A 19393-nucleotide genomic window follows, 5' to 3' on the forward strand; every position below is an offset into this window, starting at 1 on the left:
TGCATTCATTTTGTGGATAGAGGAGCTTATGTCAATTTCATTGATATATGACATTTTAAAACTGGTAGCACTTATCATAACATATGGAATGAAAATGCGAAACTGTGGCCAAAATTTTCACTTTCGGTTTTGTGCTTGAAAAATAGGGTGGGTTCAGAACACGAAATGTCACTCGAAAAGAAGGTAATTGACCCCCATCAATTGGTGACTATTTGCATGGGTATACATTAAGCTACCAATCCTATGGTAGTTTATGTCAGTTGTTCGGGACTGCAGCTTGGTTCTGGACCCGTGAAAATGTGAAAAAAGGGCAATTTTTCAGAAAATTTTGAGACCGTCCCTGGCTATTCTTTATTGTGCTATATGTAAGTTGTACTTGTTTTATTCTGAAATGTTGAAAAATTCTCAAGAGTCGGGACCATGTTTTCCCTGCATGCAAACCAATTTTAGCAAATTCAAGAATCCACTGAAAAATTAAATCTCATATATGAGCACTATTTGCCTCACATTTCCTCGACCAAAAAAACCATCCCCTGCCACTCACATTATTATCCATAGAGGCTACCGTAAGAAAATTGCTGAATAGATTTTGTTTGTTACTTGATTTCACTTAAACGCAGTTGTGAATGTTAAAATTTGAAGCATACACATAGTAAGGGGTCCTTGTTGATAATAAAATGTAAAAATATTCTTGCACTTATTGTTCAGTTTAAAGAAAACAAGACGTGAATGGAAAAACATGTGAAAATTACGCATTTGCGGGAATGATTTTATTACTGAAACGGGGAATAGTTCCCGTTAAGCGTAATCATTCCTCAGTAGGGTAACTGTGCCCAATCTGTTAAAATAAAAACATTCGATTTTATTTGAAAACGACACAAATTTTAAATTAAACACTTCCATACTTTTTTTGAAATTCAAATATGAACTGACGTAAAATAGTTTTATCACATGTTATTCTCAATATGCTGTGGATATCACTCATGTAAAAAAAATTTTATATTACACTGACAGGTACTCTTGCTCAACACGACGTCATAATTAAACATTAGGCGATTGATTGACATAGAATGAAAAAGTAAAAAAATAATTTAGTTGAAAAGAGTTGAGTTGTAAATATGAAGCATTTAATGCATTTTTATATATATTTTTTAAGAATTGATAAATGTTTGAAAATAAAATGGGTAATCTTCAAGGAATGTTTTTCCATGCGTAAAGTTGTTGTCTTTAAGTAAATGTGTTGTGCGGCTCACATTACTACAAAAGGCGTGATAAAACATGTGATTAAAAGAATCTCTCATGATTTGCTGATAGTATATGATTTAATCCAACTCATTGTGTGCTTTCCATCCCCTCGACAATGCTCGGGGATAGAAATATACAACTCGTAGGATAATATTCATTTACAATCGCAAATCATGAGAGACCCACTTTATATAATTTGGAACTAATAAACTTCGCAAAAACAAATTTTATTTTATTTCATTCTTTGTAGAAGTTTGATTATGGTCAAATATAAGAAAATCAAAATTAAAAAAATCACAATTTTATTAGAAAAGCTTTTCTTTTTTTTCTTTTTTTTTTATTTTTTTTTTTTTTTTGATGAAGTGTTTATTAGTAAGCCAACTGCTTCTACATACATCACGTACATACATCAGAAATTTTCAAGGACACAAAGTATGTTTAAGAAAGCAACGAAAACAATTACATCAATAATGCATATATAATGAACGTTTACTAAGAGAGATAAAAAAATACATATTGAGCACCTTTTTTATTGAGAGAGAGAGAGAGAGAGGGGGGAGAAAAGAGAGAGAGAGAGAGAGAGAGAGAGAGAGAGAGAGAGAGAGAGAGAGAGAGAGAGAGAGAGAGAGAGAGAGAGAGAGAGAGAGAGAGAGAGAGAGAGCACTTAGAGTGAGTTAATCACAGGGGTCCAAATTTCCCAGTCTGTATTGAACTTATCCATTTCACTTCTTTCTTTTGCACAGAATTGGAATACTTTATATAACTGTTTTAAATCATTCATAAGGGCATTTACTGTTAATTGGTTTTTCTGGCATCTACTTCTGTATATGTATTTTTTTATCAATATGAGTACAATATTGAACGCTTTTGACTTCACATCATCTAAGACACCAAAAATAAAAGTTTTATTATCAAGGACTATTCTAATTCCTTTAGAGTTGCAAACTCTAACAAATTCTGCTAATAAATGTTGTACCCTTGGACATTCCCATAATAAGTGATATATTGTTTCCTCAGCATCTTCACAAAAGGTACATAGATTAGTATCCACTTTACCAATTTTATACATAAAACTGTTTGTAGTTAATATATAATGGTTTATTCTGTACTGCAACCATTGAAATTTAGAGTCTGAGGTAATAATAAAAGGTAAATGAAATATTGAAATCCATTGTTTTTCTGTAAAAACAAAATGTCTACTCCATTTTTCTTTTCCCACTGGTGTTACATTTGGTGTTCACTGGTGTTAAAGAAAAGCTTTTCTTTATTGTCATAAAATGTTTGCAGAAGTATATGATGCTTTGAAATATGAAACCTTAATTTTATAACAAATTAATTGCCTCCATCTAAAATAAGACGATAATTTTTTACCCGCTCTCGCTTCAGTGTTTGGGATTTTCAGTCGTTAGGTTTGAATTTTTTTTCAGATGTACCATAATTAAATACAATTTTGAATACTTAATTTAAAAAGCTATAATCTCAGCATATATTGAATCATCTTGAATGATACTTTTTCGTCATTAAATTGGGAGATGGTAAACATTTTAATCAACCTGGTTAAGTCAAAGTATGATACAGTGTGACATACACCGGTTCATCCATGGACAGAAGTTTGGATTTTATGGTAAATCAGACCAAATTTTAATCATAATTATCACATTTAAAAAAAACTGAAATTAAAATCTTTAAAGTAAATAAATTTGACTGATTTTAATAATTGTAAATATTTATTGACCGGTGAAATTATTGATGTTGAACACCGCTCGTAAACAGGCTCCGTCCGCCATATATCTCTTTCATCACTGTTATCCTCACAACCCCTATATAAGCTGCAGACCTCTAAACAACACTTCAGAGTATTTAGCTGTAGAGGTTTCACCTGTGCTGATGTACAACTTGCCTCGTCGTGGTAGTCGGTCCCGATGAAATTGGCAAATTTGTCACTTTTTTCCAAGCAAAGAGAAAACTAACATCAAATATACAAGTCCATGCATTATTTACAAACAGAATATTCACACAAAATAAGCAATACAGTCATAAAATCCAAAGACCCCGAAAGGAATACTACACGTTGGCCACGAGAGTTTCAGGTGTGTAATCAAGTTTAATGAAATCGAAGGGATTATATACCTGTTTGATGGTGCCTATTTACGAGCGGTGTTTAGCTTTAAGATTGTTTTACCATTACAATAAATAATATGAAATTGATTATGCTTTTAAAATTGTAACATAATATATGTTGTAGAGAAAATATTTTATAGCTCTTTAAATATTCATCTTATCAATATGCCACATGTCATTTATATATCATTTTAGGGCTCGCTTTGGTAGAAACTGTTCAATGATAATATTATACTTGAAAAACTGAAGTCATACATAAGCTGGCATCGAAATCAACCATATTTTGAAATACAGTTAACATTTTAATCTTTAGGATAATGATGAGAATTGCGGCTATATTCGTATTTTGTTGCAGAACAGCGGTAATTCATGCTATCCATGGAACTTCCACTGAGGAATACATTCGTTTACAGGAGTCTCTGCTGGAGAACTATTCTAACGAGATCCGGCCTGTGCGGGACCAGGATAAAACTGTGTTCATCCACACGTCATATTATCTGACCAGCATTAACGAAGTGGATGTTGTAGGTCAAAGGTTAATCACTACTGGTTTCCTTTTCCTTTACTGGAGGGACGAATTTCTTCAGTGGGATAAGGAAAGAACAGGGATCAGTATGATGTACTTTAAACAGGTTCTAAGTCTTCTTCATGTAGCTTTAAATTCAAATTAGACCATCATTTTCTGTAAATTGTATTCTAGAATACCAGTATCATTTTGTGGTCCTTTTGGTTTTGTCGCTATTATATCAATTTCTCTTTGTCTTCGTCCATCCTTTCAGTTTTTACAATCCTTAGTATGATTGGGAGAAACTACAGTTTCACAAAGTATTAATTCATCTGGTGCATATAACTGTAAACAATAATCTTCTTTTTTTTATACAGAAACATATATGGACTCCAGACGTGGTATTAAAGAATGACGTTAAAACTTTTGAGGAGCTTGGTGGAGATTTCTACTACCTGGAAGTGACTTGGGATGGATATGTTAGATGGCTACCTTTTCAAGTGTTTGAAAGTAAATGTGACATAGATATAACATATTTCCCATTCGATGAACAGATTTGCAATATAACTTTTCACAGTTGGAGCTTCACTAAATGGGAGGTCAACGTAACGTTGTTTCATGATGACGATTTGCCGGTTGAGATGTACGACTATGTAGAAAATTCGGTCTGGGACATCGTGTTCACCGGTGCTTTGGCATCCCCAGATTCAAAAGCCGAGTCTGAAGTGACATTCATCCTGCACTTGCGCAGAAAACCTCTTCACTACGTCATGAATCTGATTCTTCCTGTTGTTCTTCTAGGCGTTTTAAATCTCCTCGTTTTTGTCATCCCTGCGGACGCCGGAGAAAAAATGTCTTTCGCGATGACTGTTTTCCTGTCGTTCGCTGTGTTTTTATCCATCATCAGTATGCAGCTTCCTGTAAATTCCGAGAAAACTTCCCTGGTTGGCTCTTACCTCGTATTTCAAATGACTCTAGGGGTAGGAACCATTGTAATATCGTCTTTCCAACTAAGACTTCATTACCGAAAGGCAGATAGGAAAGTTGGCAGGTTTTATAGAGGGATTGTTAAAGTCGAGCGTTTTCTACGGTGCAAGCAACGCTGTGGTAGATCTCGGAAAGTTTCCGATCTGGAAGGCGAAACCGAAGAAAGCGATGAAGACACTGAATACGTGGTTAATTGGAATGCAGTTTCATCTGCTATTGATTTTGTTTCTTTCTGGACAATGTTGGTTTTTGAAGTTTTAGCTATCACCATATTCGTAACATTAATCAATAGTGCCCATGGTTAGGTAAGATCACGAGTACTTAAATTCAAACCAAACAGGTTTATTTTCACAACCTACGTTGGAGTATAAACCATGGTTTGCAAATCATTACTTCCGAACCTTAAACATTTTACATAGGCAGAGATACAAGAATTATTAGGAAAATAGTTTGAAATGAGAATTTTCACCCAAAATTTAAAGTGTAAATCAAAATCTAAGCAACCTGTAAAGAAAAAAGGATTCACGAAAGATAAAGCGGTAAGCTTAAAACCGCGTAAAATAGCCCCTCGCGTATGTTAAAAAAATCAGAACATTCGTGTGGTAAATAACGCATCCGCGTATTTAATACCCACGCGTTGTTTGACTCCAGAAAACTTTTACAGTATAAGATGTCAATTTTTATAATGCTTTCTCCTTGTCATTCAAATGTGCTAAATATATTTAAACTAACTTTTAAAACACATAGAACCATACAATTTCTTCTAAACAAAGGTGTTTATATTGCAATCTAAAATAATATTTTTTCAATGGACTTTACAAATAAGCTTGATGTAATGCAACCGAACTGACCCTAAAAGTTTAATTCGGATTTTGTTTTAAACTTGTGTCAACAACTCATTTCTCTTCGTTTATAATGATTTAATGCTTGACAAAAACTTCTAAAACAGAGCAACCGTGTATAGTAACGTTTCATTAAATATCGTAGGTAAAATAGAAATCAATTTCATAACATTTAACCATAAATATTTAATTATTTTGAAATACCCCTAAAATAAATCTTTTACTATGTTTTTATTGCTTTTGACATTTATGAGACACTTTTGATTTTTATGAAAACTATTCAAAAACGCTTAATATTGAAGTATATGGTTTAAGTGTATATCATTTAGTAGATATCATCTATCATTTTCTATGTACATGTGCAATGGTAAATATTTAGAGGTGACTTAAAATATAGATTAATCATGGTTGGAAGATTGAGAGGAATATGCAATACGCTGATATATTATTACACTAATTAATTTGGAAAACGTATTTGCGCTTTCATGGCAAATCTTTAGACATTCGGCATGTTTCAAAATGAACAGGTGCTCGCCGTTGTGTGTGTCGTTATAAGTCACAATCGGCATCGTCGATTCCAAGAAATAAACCGGTGTTCGATAATATTGATTATTTACAGATACGCTGGTATTTGACATATCCAGTGTTTTCACACACGATATGTTATCAAATATTAACCTTTTGTCATGCAAATCATGTTTTCATTTACCCAATACCATCGATCATTTTATTTTTAATGAAATGAATGTCAGTTGTTTGGATATTATAGAATTAAAAGTTAATTAAGTTTATTTACTTAAGTTTTACAAGGCATTCGGTTATATTAATATTCAGACTCTAATAATATCGAGTAATTCCAGTGAATTTGATTGTGTGTGTATATATATATATATATATATATATATATATATATATATATATATATATATATATATATATATATATATATATATATATATATATATATATATATATATATATATATATATATATATATATATAAAGAAGTTTGAAACTATATACAACCTTTTATTATCCCCGCTATTCATTGTAAGTAAGACTCATTAGTAAATAATTAATAATAGTGACATAGTGACATGAGTATATAACAACATTATTTTTACAAATATGACATTAATACACCCGGCCCAACGGATCTATAAGTCACTTTCAAACTGTTACAATGTGAATAAATTTTACATGTTATAGGAGCAAGATGGCTTAAGTTTCTGTCTTAATTGTAAGTTGTTTTCATTTTCTAAAATTGACTGTAAATAATCAGTTTTGCTAGGAAAACAACAGATTTTAGTGAACAAATTTGTCCCTGAAAATTAATTGCACAATATTCATAAAAATATGATTTAAGTTTAAGGGAAATGGTCATATAATTAATAAGATTTGCTAGGAGTTCTGGATTACAGTTTTATAGCATTTACTTAAATTATCATCATCCCCCTACTACTTGAACCTCCTGTAAGTACTTTTCCCTGTTGCTGTAAATTTATTGTTGTCATTGCAAATTGTTTAGAAATAAAACTATTAATCCGTCTCTGACTTTTTTTTTTAGAAATTACATCCCCATTTCCGGTACAATCAATGTAATTTCTTGTATTTTTAATTCCTAGAATTGATTCATATCCATTGTACGTCTTGTGGACTTACATTGCAACATATTTTTGCTTATTCTCTTTAAAAGAAATATTCCTAGAACCAATGTATACATACGTTTAGTACTAAGAGGATTTGATAATTTTATAAAATTAATGCTTATCTAACATGAAAGATAAAATATTCCGATTTAATGAAAACCTAAAACTTAATTCATAATGAAAATTGAAAATGTTTATCTTCGCTGATGTTGCATTCATACTTTTTGGCAACATTCCAATATCTTTTTTTCCACGGAAAAATTTCCAAATGAAAAAAAATCCCGGTCTAAATTAATTTAATCTCATGCAAACTATTAATCTATCTAGTAACCGACTGATCTTCTTCAACAAATTACCAAAGGATCTTTTTAGGCCATCAGTTGCGTTGTTTATCATCTTATATGTGGTGTGCCACCAAAAGACAGAACAGATAATCGGAAGTTGACAGAATGGCTGTCCGTACGTACTGACTCAGCTCATTTTACCATGTACATAAGATTTGACTAATCTTTGACAGGTTAAAAATAGTACATGTACATTGAATAATTATAACACTCGTGTGTTAAATAACTCAAATCTACTAATATTTTTCAAAATCGTTCAGGTGTAACAAGAAATCGAGGATGATGCTTAAATATGGGTATTTGCGTCCTAATAGCGTACAGTTTATTTACATGTAGTAAATGTTCATCCAATCGAGAGCGTCCACTGGTAGCTCTAACTCATTAATTATCCAGGCATTCGGATTTAAATACTATTTCCATCAATTATATCCACCAGTGTATTGACACTGGTCATCTACAGGGACACTACTTTTCCGGTGATTTACCAATTTTCACGATGACGGGTCAACTATCTGCGTGGATGGCCATTGTTGTGTTTTGCTGTACTACAGTGGTGATAGATGAAGTCCGTGGATCTTCCGCTGAGGATTACAAACGTCTCCACAGGTCACTGTTAGCCAACTATTCTACAAGCGTCCGTCCTGTCTTAGACCAAGACGATACAGTCTTTATCGCCACTGCTTTATACCTAGCTGGGATCAACGATGTAGATACTGTCGCTCAACGCCTGGTCACAACTGCTTTCCTTGATTTGGCGTGGTTCGACGAATTTCTTCAGTGGGACGAACTAAGCACCGGTATCGAAATAATGTATTTCAAACAGGTATGTTCTTTTCGTAATTTTGTTCATTATCACCTTTTGTATTGTAAGCGAGGTGGAAATTAAAATAATTTTGTAAAATGACAAAGAATTCACAATGTAATTTTCAAAACTTTAATTAAGTAGGTGATATTGATTCTTTATTTGGATTTTTCTAGTTGTGCTCATTGTTTGTCAAACTTAAAACAAATCTTTTACAAAGTACCGTGATCTAGATGCACGTATTTTATATACTTTTTATCGAGCTTAAAAGAATGTTAAAATAAAATTTAATGCTTTGTTGCAGGAGCAATAACGTCTTTTGGAATTTTCGGAATGGTTAAAGGTATATGTGGCGTATTTGGAGTAAAAATTTTTATATGAGTTTGAGTAAAAATATACATCGTGCTTCTAGTAATTAGACGTTTCACAAACTCTAGGCCCGTAAAACATATTCTTTTTTAGTTATTTGTCTCTTAACTTTTAGCATCAACGACACGATAAAATGAATAAATACCCCCTCTCACTGAGGGATGCATGTACTGTGAGTGTTTATTTAATCTTTATTCAAAAATTCCTGCAAACGAAAATCCAATTGTGGTTTACAAGGAGCACGTACGAACCTGACAACCAAAACCCTACAACTTCAGGATAAAACCTTAAGTTAAATTCGGTTTTAATTTCTATTCTCCGATGAAACTTTCCCTTTGTTCCTATCCTTGTCAGTCCGTCTCTTTTTTCTTTCTTTGCCAAATCGGTCAAACTTAACGGTATACCTATCTTTCTCGTCGTCGCCATTGTTGTGATAGACTGAGCGTTGTATCACGGGACCGATTTAAGGCGGGGTTTATTCAAATGTTGTATTTATGTGGACTCCACAATGATTATAAAATTATAATATTATTTATTTCACCATCATTTTTTTATAAATTCGATTTTATACTTAAGCATTATTTTGACTAAATCTATGACATTAGAGATGTTGAAAATCGGATATGTATGTTATGAACATTTTAACTGAAAACTAAAATATAAAATTGCTAAGTATTTTCTCAAATACCCATCAAGTAATTTTGAACTACTGTGGGATCATTTAATTTCATTGGGGCCAATTTTCGTGGATTGTGGGTTTTTTGCTTATTCGTTGGGATGTAATTTCATGGTTGCGTCGGTTTTCAGTTTCTGTAAAAAAAAGATACCTCTTTCTAAATTTGTTTTCGTTGAGGATGTAAATTCGTGGCGGAGGGCCACCCATGAAAATTGAGCCACCATGGATTCTAATGATTCCACAGTATTCACTGAATACTTTATTTTGAAAAAGAGAGAAGTATTTTAACTTCAAATATTTTTAAAGACTGTTACAACAAGTACGAGGGTTGTTCGGAAATTATTGAGACAACTCGAATATTTTCTTTTCTAATTGACGAATTTTGGTGAAAATTGGCATAGACACTGACGAAACGCCAACAAATAATAAAACAAAGTCATATTAAAAGAATATTTAATATTTTGTTTACGGCGGTAGATAAATAAGTCGGTGGTCGGGGTACCCGGCGCAGCCATGAACTCAGCGTTTTGACAACTTAAACATCAACTTTATAAGTGTCCGTAGAATTACAGTTAATGATAAAAGAAATCAAATTGAATATGTTCATTTTGCTATTCTTTGCAACTAACTTTTGATTAAGTTTTACTGATGTTCGAGTTGAAATACGGATATGGTACACATATATTTACCAAACAATAGAAATCTGACAACGACTTTACATTTAATTTTGACGTCAAGGCGGCGCATTGAAAACCGTCAAACTGGTGGATATCTCAGAAGAAGACCTTTTAAGGCCACGCAATTGCTTAAAAAACTATACGATGACAAGACAAGGTATAGAGCTTCAGTTCATCATATTTTTTTCACTGATTGTTTAAGTAGAATTAGGCCAAAAGGATTAATTATCAAGTACTTTTGACACACTAACTGTGGTCAACAGTTCTAAAAATATAGAAAAATGACTGCGGGAGACATTCACAGTAATTAGACTTTCGGATAAAAATAACTCGATTTTTCCCCTAAAAAAACAAGAATGAGAGAAAATGTAAATGATGACATCTTTAAATGAAAACAAAAGATGAGAAATAAAGAATAATTCTTATTTCCGTTCGTTTGTAAGGTGTTTAAAACACAGGAGCAATATGAAGCGTTAAAATGACGCTGCGAAAAGATTGCGGTTGCGCCGGGTCACTGGACGAAGGCACATTTGTCAGCTTACCAGGAATGATCTATTCATGCCATGGACAAGAAACTTTTCACATTGATAATCTCTATTCTGATTTACGTTTTGGTGAAATTTCAAGAGTTTATCTCTTTTACTAAAAGAATAAGAGAAAATGTCTCAATAATTCCCGAACAACCCTCGTAATGATAATGATATACATGTATTAATAATTTTTGTATTTCTAAAGCAAGTTTCTAACTTCAACAGAATGAAATATGGACCCCAGACTTGGTATTAAAGAATAGTGTTCAAACTGTAAAGGAGCTTGGTGGAGATTTCTACTACTTGAGCGTTACTTCAGATGGTCTAGTAAGATGGCTGCCTTTTCAAGTATTTGAAAGTAAATGTGCCATAGATATCACCTTTTTTCCTTTTGACGACCAGACCTGCTATATAACAGTCCACAGTTGGAGCTTCAATAAATACGAGGTGAACGTGACCCATTTCTTAAACGACGATTTTCCTGTAAACTTTTATGACTTTGTAGAAAATTCGGTCTGGAGTATCGTATCAACTGGATCTTCTGCATCTCCAGAGTCGGAAGTGGACTCGGAAGTTACATTCATCCTGCACTTGCGCCGAAAACCTCTCTACTACATCATGAATCTGATCTTTCCTGTTGTTCTTCTAGGATTTTTAAATCTTCTTGTATTTGTCATCCCTGCGGACGCCGGAGAAAAAATGTCTTTCGCGATGACTGTTTTCCTGTCCTTCGCTGTGTTTCTGTCCATCATCAGTATGCAACTACCGACAAATTCAGATAAGACATCACTATTAGGAGTTTATCTCGTATTTCAAATGATATTAGGGGTAGGGACTATAACTATTTCATCACTTCAACTTCGGCTTCACCACCGAAATTCAGAGGTTGGAAGATTTTACAGAGGAATCGTGAAATTCGAGCGATATCTCCGGTGTACAAAATGTAAGAAGTTTCCGAGAATCAAACCAGTTGGTGAAGATAATTTGGACGTGGTTGATTGGAGAGCGGTTTCGTCTGCAATAGATTTTGTTTCTTTATTTACAATGTTAGTTTTAGAAATCGTAGCTATCTCTGTCTTAATGGTTAAATTGATTCATAGTACCCGTGGTTAGGAACGCCTTTAAATATTTAATGTTTATCAAACATTGATGTTTTGATTTTTTTTTTATTTCCATACTCCATAAAATTTGTGCAACTGGAATTTTATCCAACTTAACTGTACGCAGGAATAACCATTTTATTACTTAGAAACCCTTGCACTCATGAGGGGCAAAACCTTATACTCAGACGGATTAGTGTCGACAATCGGGCTTGTCGGTCATGTCACACCATCAGATTTCTCGAAGACTGTACGTATACCATATGATTTGGGCCTCTGTATGTAAAACACTGGACTTTGACTTGTCAAAACAGTAAAGTTTGGAGTCATATATTTCATTATTTTAATTGAAGTTTATTTTAATTGGTGGAGATATATTTAAAATCATTTCAGACCAATAAAAAGTCGATCAGCAATATTACATCTTTTTGTAAATTTTGATTTCAACCAACTTTACATTGCGTTTGAAAGTTTTTATTTTATGAGTAAATTTGAGCAAATTCGACCTCTATTACTATTTAGCATAATTTCGCATAGAATGCCGTCTCCGGGGGGTACTGTTGTTTCCGGGCTCCTTGGATCACAATGGTATTTCTAATTCTGCCTATCATATGTTAATGCTGCCAGATAATTGTAACCGGTGCATTGTTTATTCCATTTCACATTGCACAAATATTTAAGTAAAGGTCATGAAAAGGAAATCAATGGTGATTTAATTGTTGGTAGGTTAATCCAATAAGGTAATATCAATTTTGTATAAGCCACGTTGCACAAATATTTAAGTAAAGGTCATGAAAAGGAAAACAATGGTGATTTAATTGTTGGTAGGTTAATCCAATAAGGTAATATCAATTGTGTATATGTTAACTAAAAAAAAATAGTCGCTGAATTATTATAACGTATCTATCTATACTACTATTTATATAATATTAAAATAATAGACTCGAATTTTTGGGCTTTAATACCGATAAATCGGAAGAGTACTGTCTTTTGCTTTATATACTTCAAACATCACTGGTACTTGAAGATTACCAGTTTGTTTTTTTTTTTCTCAATCAAGCTTCGCTAATTAATAATCAACGAAAATTCCTTTAAAAAATCCAGAACTCATCTGGATTTTTGGGGTTTTACAATCTTGCGCATTAAATTATCGCTAAATCACGGGAGGCTCTTTATTTTATGTTTCCTACATATCGCATTTGCATGGATAAACTCAAAAACGATAATACAAATGCGCGAAAATGTTCATTGGAAATTCGATATATATTCTGTTCATCAAACAAAATGCGGGAGATCACAGTGCATTTTATATGAAAAATTCCGATAGTTCCGAATGTCAACATGGGTTGTAAAGAAGAGAGTAAAAAATGTTGGTGAAAAAGTGTTGACTTCTTCATTAATATGAATTATATTTTTAGATTAAAAGTATTTACAGCCTCAAAATGGTTTATTATGAATAATTTGACTTTTTAACCGGGTTCTGCTGAACTACTTTGCTGCGCGTTGAAGAAATGGGGATTGAATATATAACGCTTGTTGCAAAATTCAAGGCAGAAACTGTTGAACTTTTTTCTACTAGACAGACATATTTTTGTTTTTAGCCGCTTACAAAAATTGATCGCTCTCTGGTGCTTTGCCGACATTATAAGCATGAGAGAGAGAGAGAGAGAGAGAGAGAGAGAGAGAGAGAGAGAGAGAGAGAGAGAGAGAGAGAGATTTTCAGTCTTAACTACACACTATGCATAAAAACACACCAAAAGAGCCCAGCTTTCAGTACTTCAGTACTTTGATTTTTTTCAATGCTGCTTCATTAATTTAATTTTTCTCCAAAACAGTTACGGAGCGATTCTGCAATTTTGGGCTACTTTGGAGGCATTTTAACTGTGGTGAAGGCCTGTCCCGAGACACAGTTAGATTATTCTAACAAAGCAGAGTATAGTGAAATCAATATCATCATTGTAGACTTATAGCTTTGTTATGTAAATGTCAATAATGCGGTGTGTCGATTTACCTATTTCGTAAATGTCCGATATCATATGCTATGTCAACCCGTGCACGCACGGGTCAAAGTCTAGTTTAATCACTAGGAATTCCCTGTATATGAATAATACACATACATATCAAATATTAATTGTGTATCAGATTATCCTTTATAGTTTGGTGTTATTATATCGCTCCCAATATGATGTAAATATACTGCGTTTTACATTTCTTTGTAAATGTGCTTTTTTACTTTTTACTTCTTCGCAACCTGAATTCCGTTCTCATTACTAACATTTCTTCAATTAGTGGAACACAGATCTCTAATATTCTTCTAAAGGTTAATGAAATAAATATCTGAGGTTACTTTGACATCAGCTGACATAAAATTAATTATTCAAACCAGTCTTGGGATCTTCATGCATTTAAATCATGTACAATTACATGTAGGATACTATCACCGTGCAAAATTCACCTTTCAATTATAACTTTATTTTGGACTTTACTTTTAAAATTCAACATCTGTTTTACAATATTTTCTCACAGTTTATTTCTTACAAAGTTACTCATCTAATTAGTGATTGACACTTTTCGGACTCTATGTGTGATTTCAAAGAACTGCTAATCTCTTAAAACAACATTGTGCAATTATCAGTTTTTCATGTCTTGGACATCAAAGACTCATTGAGTTTATTTAATTATTTTTTATCTGTGAACCTTTCACTCAGCTTACTAATGTCATCACTTGTCAATTTATAGTCATTTTTCAAATTCCTTTACATACGAGGGTTGATCCAAAAGTAATGTCACTGGTGCGATAAAATCGTAAAAAATCCGCGTAAAGTGACAAAAACTTGTGCTTTGAGATATCTACCTATTTAAATTCAGATCTGAAAGTTTTAATGCATAATGAGGAATATTTCGGAAGACAATATATTTAGCAGAGCGTGAGGTAAGGATAGTCGCCGCACGCTATCGACTTCATCTCTAGATCTTTGCGTTCTGGAAGAAGTTCGAAATTTAATACTCTATAAAAATTGGCCACGATGCGCTATTTTACATTTTTTTTCTTTCATTTTTATCATAAAGTAGCTAATTACTCTTTTTGTAATTGATTGGGTAGTGTAATGAATATTATTTAATGTACAATCAGTTTGTCGAGGTCTCTTCAAGAAGTCATGAACGTACACTGTAGCTTTATGATATAGCTCATGACGTAAGAACCTAGTTTTAATTTTCCTTCAGAGCGTATATAAATCTTTTAATCTATTTATTAACATGAAATATGCTTTTATTAGATATTGGAACCACGTTAAGGGTACCCTAGCTGTTCACATGCTCTCAATTTTAGGTTGATATATCAATTCCAGCATATTTTCTAGCAATACCTATCCATCGAAGCAAAACGTGCCTGTATTACTGTTCGCATGTCCAGTCTTTTCATTCCTTGATCAAGAGACAAAAGGCATTGCGTAGATATCCGAAATGAACGGCAGCGTTCCCTATTTTTTTTAACAGTTAGAAAAAGTCTATGATATATCTGTTTTAAAATATTGTGTTATTTGGGGCTTTTTTCAAATTTTGAAGCATGTAATTTTTTCATAAATACATTCCTTTAAAAAGACGTAAATTAATGACGCGGCGATGTCACGTATATATCATGCTATAAACATCAATATCTTGTTCATTGTTCAACGAAATTTTATCAAAATTTTAATTCAAATTTGAATTTTGTTAAGGAGAATTTTGATGTATCATTTTATCCAATACAGCGCCAGAGAGAAGCGCGGTGCATAATGTGACATTACTTTTGGATCAACCCTTGTAGTTATGTACAATTGTCAATCGTCAGTCTGGAATACGGCGGCCAGCCTCGGCCACGTCCGACTCACCCAGAGTCTTGAGTCCGGAGGCCACTACTGTGGAACGCCTCAACTACCTTATGTAGATAATCTTCATAATATGATACTTCAACATTACATGCTGATACTTTAACATTACATGATGGTACTTTAACATTACGTGCTGATATTTCAACATTACATGCTGATACTTTAACATTACATGTTGTTATACTTTCATGTTAAATACTGAAATCTGATTGGTTAAGACGCAGTTCATAATCCGTTCTATTACCCTCAGCGTTAGCAACACACTTAGCAACGGGTAACATTAAAAATGTTATATGCGCGAAAATTATGCGCGTACGGTTCGCTGTAGAATTCACGTTATTCCTATATAAAAGCAGTAAAATTTTCTTCAAAATTAAGACATTCAGTATAGCAAAATAAATAGTGCCTGTTTGGGAGGATAACAGTTGAAATCGACACCCCTCGAAAACCATTGTCAACCTCCGCTTCGCGTCGGTTGACAATGGTTTTCTCGGGGTGTCAATTTCAACTGTTACCCTCCCAAACAGGCACTATTTATATAATGGTACTTTAACATTACGTGCTGATACTTCAACATTACATGCTGATACTTTAACATTACATGATGGTACTTTTACATTACGTGCTGATACTTCAACATTACATGCTGATACTTTAACATTACATGATGGTACATTTACATTACATGCTGATACTTATAGTAAAAATATCGTGCATTACTGGGACCATTCCTTTCATTGTTTCTAACAAACAAAAGTTCTGTAAAATACTGTCAAGCATTGTGTTGTAAATTTTATGGACAGGGTTTTTTGTATTATTACAATCATGTTTGTTATCGGGTTGGTCTGTTGATTCGGGGTACAGAAGACGGTAAGAAATGATATTTTGCATAACAGTGCATTGTTTTCCCTTTCTACAAGCCGGTAGGGGGACGTGTATTGCTTATGCAATACTCTCAGAATGCTTGTTGTCTGTCAGCCATTCTGTCCAAACCCTTGTTAGTATTGAAAATACTGAACAAAATAAAGATCATTGTTAATTAATACATAGATATATTTTAAGCATTTGGACATTATTAAAGGAAATTCAAGGAGATTCGCCATGCTAACAGATAAAACTGAAAGAGCGTAAACGAGACTTGGGAACAATTGAATTATGTATCGCTTCAACTGTATGAATCCCGGAGAGCGACTACGACCATAATGGGACTTATTTTTGTGAAGTCGTTCTTATTCTTTTTATTGTAATGGTCAAGTTAATTAATGAGTGAGACCTTAAATGCTTTAAAAATTGACCACAAGCCGTGTATACAACCGTCTCGTGCCAGATTACATAATAATCGACGTCTTGCAGCCAAATATTATCTGAGGCTATTATCTGGCCAGAGCTCTGTGTGCACTGGAGCGACGCGAGATTTAATGTCGCGTGCGATGACTAAATAAACACACTCTGACTAAATAAACAGGGCTGCGTTCAAGATCGTAGCTGCTAGCCTCGCCGCTAGGTCGTAGATATCTAGGTCTGTTGAACGGACTGCTAGGTTAGCCGCTAGGTCTCAGATTTGAAGTTGGAAATAATCAACTAAAGACAAATTTCATCGATGTTATTTGTTAATTTCAAGCGGAAATATACAAATTAAAATTCATTTTCACTTAAAATATGAATAAAATATCACTAAATGAATAGATTTTATGTTTGTTACAAAGTGGTAACTAAGGTGTCCATCTTGAATTCGATGCTTAGCATAAACTATTTAGGCTACGAACGCAGTCCAGGTGTATATTATCGTTTTACTAACATCGTGCCAGTTTGCTTGTCGGGGCGTTCTTAAATTTTGTATGCCGATTCAGGCACTTAGATCAGGGAGGCCTGCCCGCCTGCCCCCCCCCCCCCCCCCCCACACACACACTTTTTCTCGCCGCAAGTAATTTTGTAAAATTTACATATAAAAAATTGAATTAACATGGAGTTCCCCCCCCCCCCCCCCACTTTTTTGGAGGATGTAAAAAATTGATATGAAAATAAGGAAATTAGGATTGAAATTGAAGTAAAATACAATGCCAGCCCCCCCCCCCCCCCCCGGATTAGGATTATGAAGATTTATGGAAAGTCTTATTTCCTTTTTTTTTTTTTTTTTTTGCATGTCAAGATTTTTTGGATGAGTCTACCACCCCCCCCCCCCCCTCCCCCCCTTTCAAAAACGATGCTACGTGCCTGCGATTATTATATTATTCACCGATTGGTTGTTCGATTTCATTGATGTGAATACTTATTTGCATATCAAACACAGAACCCAGAAACGCACTGACCAATGACATTACATGATGCTTTGGTAGTGAATATCAACATGTGGACAGTCCAAAGCTTGTTGTTTGTTAAATTTATTTATTTTTACGTTTTTAACTTCGTTAATATCCGGTAGTTTCCGTAATATTTGGTTCACTTCAAGACTGGTTATTTCATTCAAGAGCGCTTCCGCTCCCAGTATAAATAGATTTATCGGGGAGTACATGTACATGTATTCGATTAATGCGACGTCCGTTAAACATGTTAAACAAGTATACACGGTGGATGACGTTTATTTCATTTGAATACATTGTCCATCTTCCCCTTTCTTCAGACTTGCGTTTTGTTACCGATATGAAAATGAATGAAACAGTATGTAACTGTTAGTAACTTAAGCAGAAGACCCTGTCGAGTGGGTCCGAGTAAAATGGTGTAGGCATACAACTATAAAATTTAATCACTTATATTTAATACAGTTAACAAACAACAAGCTTTGGACTGTCCACGTGTTGATATTCAAAAAATCATGTATTGTCATTGGTCACTGCGTTTCTGGGTTCTGTGCTTGATATGCATGTAAATCAGCATTAACATCAATGAAATCGAACAACCAATCGATGAGGGATATGATAATCAACGTACAAAATTTTAGCACGGCCCGACAAGCAAACTGGCACGCTTTTAGTAAAACGATGATATTTTAAACGAAAACTGAACACTGATTTTTTTTATACCATTTTATTACAAAAAAGGATTTTCGCCACATTCAAATTTATTTTCGCCACATTTGAAAAAAATTCGCCCAGCTCGAGCCCTGGTAACAGTTGAAATTGACACCCCGAGAAAACCATTGTCAACAAACGCGAAGCGGAGCTTGACAATGGTTTTCGAGGGGTGTCAATTTCAACTATTACCCTCCTAAACAGGCACTTTTTATTTTATTTTACTGAATGTCTTAATTTTATAGAAAACATTACTGCTTTTATATAGGAATGACGGGAATTCTATAGCGAACCGTACGCGCATAATTTACGCAAATGTAACAATTCGTTGTGTTACCTGTTGCCAAGTGCGTTGCTAACGCTGAAGGTAATAGAACGGATTATCAACTGCGTCTAAATCAATCAGATTTCAGTATTTTACATGAAAGTATGATCATGTAATAATGAATGGTTGGGGTCAACAAATCAAAATTCAGATCTTCCTTAAATTTTACATGTAAGTTATGATTTGTAGATATGAAATATTATTTAGTACAGAAAAAGTATATATATTTTACCTTTTTCCTATATTCTTAAATAGCGCTCTCCTTTTAAAGGAGATCAATAAAGTCTAAAAATGGATACCACCATCAAGCTTTCTTAAATCTTTTGAATAACAGAGTGACC

At 33.6% G+C, this 19393-nt stretch overlaps 2 protein-coding genes across 2 annotated transcripts; both read left to right on the forward strand.

Moving 5' to 3' along the window:
- Positions 1 to 3503: 3503 nt before the first annotated feature.
- LOC128181844 (neuronal acetylcholine receptor subunit alpha-6-like) lies at positions 3504 to 6506 on the forward strand. The gene is made up of 2 exons (XM_052850387.1): positions 3504 to 3998; positions 4249 to 6506. Exons 1-2 carry the CDS (start codon positions 3684 to 3686, stop codon positions 5161 to 5163), a joined length of 1230 nt encoding a protein of 409 aa, XP_052706347.1. The 5' UTR covers positions 3504 to 3683; the 3' UTR covers positions 5164 to 6506.
- Positions 6507 to 8093: 1587 nt separating this feature from the next.
- On the forward strand, positions 8094 to 12787 carry LOC128181395 (acetylcholine receptor subunit beta-like 1). The gene is made up of 2 exons (XM_052849789.1): positions 8094 to 8516; positions 10973 to 12787. Exons 1-2 carry the CDS (start codon positions 8190 to 8192, stop codon positions 11858 to 11860), a joined length of 1215 nt encoding a protein of 404 aa, XP_052705749.1. The 5' UTR covers positions 8094 to 8189; the 3' UTR covers positions 11861 to 12787.
- Positions 12788 to 19393: the final 6606 nt, after the last annotated feature.

The sequence above is a fragment of the Crassostrea angulata genome, chromosome 4, assembly GCF_025612915.1.
Source record: "Crassostrea angulata isolate pt1a10 chromosome 4, ASM2561291v2, whole genome shotgun sequence".
NCBI lineage: Eukaryota > Metazoa > Mollusca > Bivalvia > Ostreida > Ostreidae > Magallana > Magallana angulata.

What these genes read in the sequence shown, in the direction of transcription:
- LOC128181395 (XM_052849789.1), top strand. Translation starts at nt 8,190, where the DNA reads ATGACGGGTCAACTATCTGCGTGGATGGCCATTGTTGTGTTTTGCTGT. An exon ending in AAATAATGTATTTCAAACAG is followed by an intron (nt 8,517 to 10,972) that starts GTATGTTCTTTT and finishes TAACTTCAACAG; the next exon opens with AATGAAATATGGACCCCAGA.
- LOC128181844 (XM_052850387.1), top strand. Translation starts at nt 3,684, where the DNA reads ATGATGAGAATTGCGGCTATATTCGTATTTTGTTGCAGAACAGCGGTA. An exon ending in GTATGATGTACTTTAAACAG is followed by an intron (nt 3,999 to 4,248) that starts GTTCTAAGTCTT and finishes TTTTTTATACAG; the next exon opens with AAACATATATGGACTCCAGA.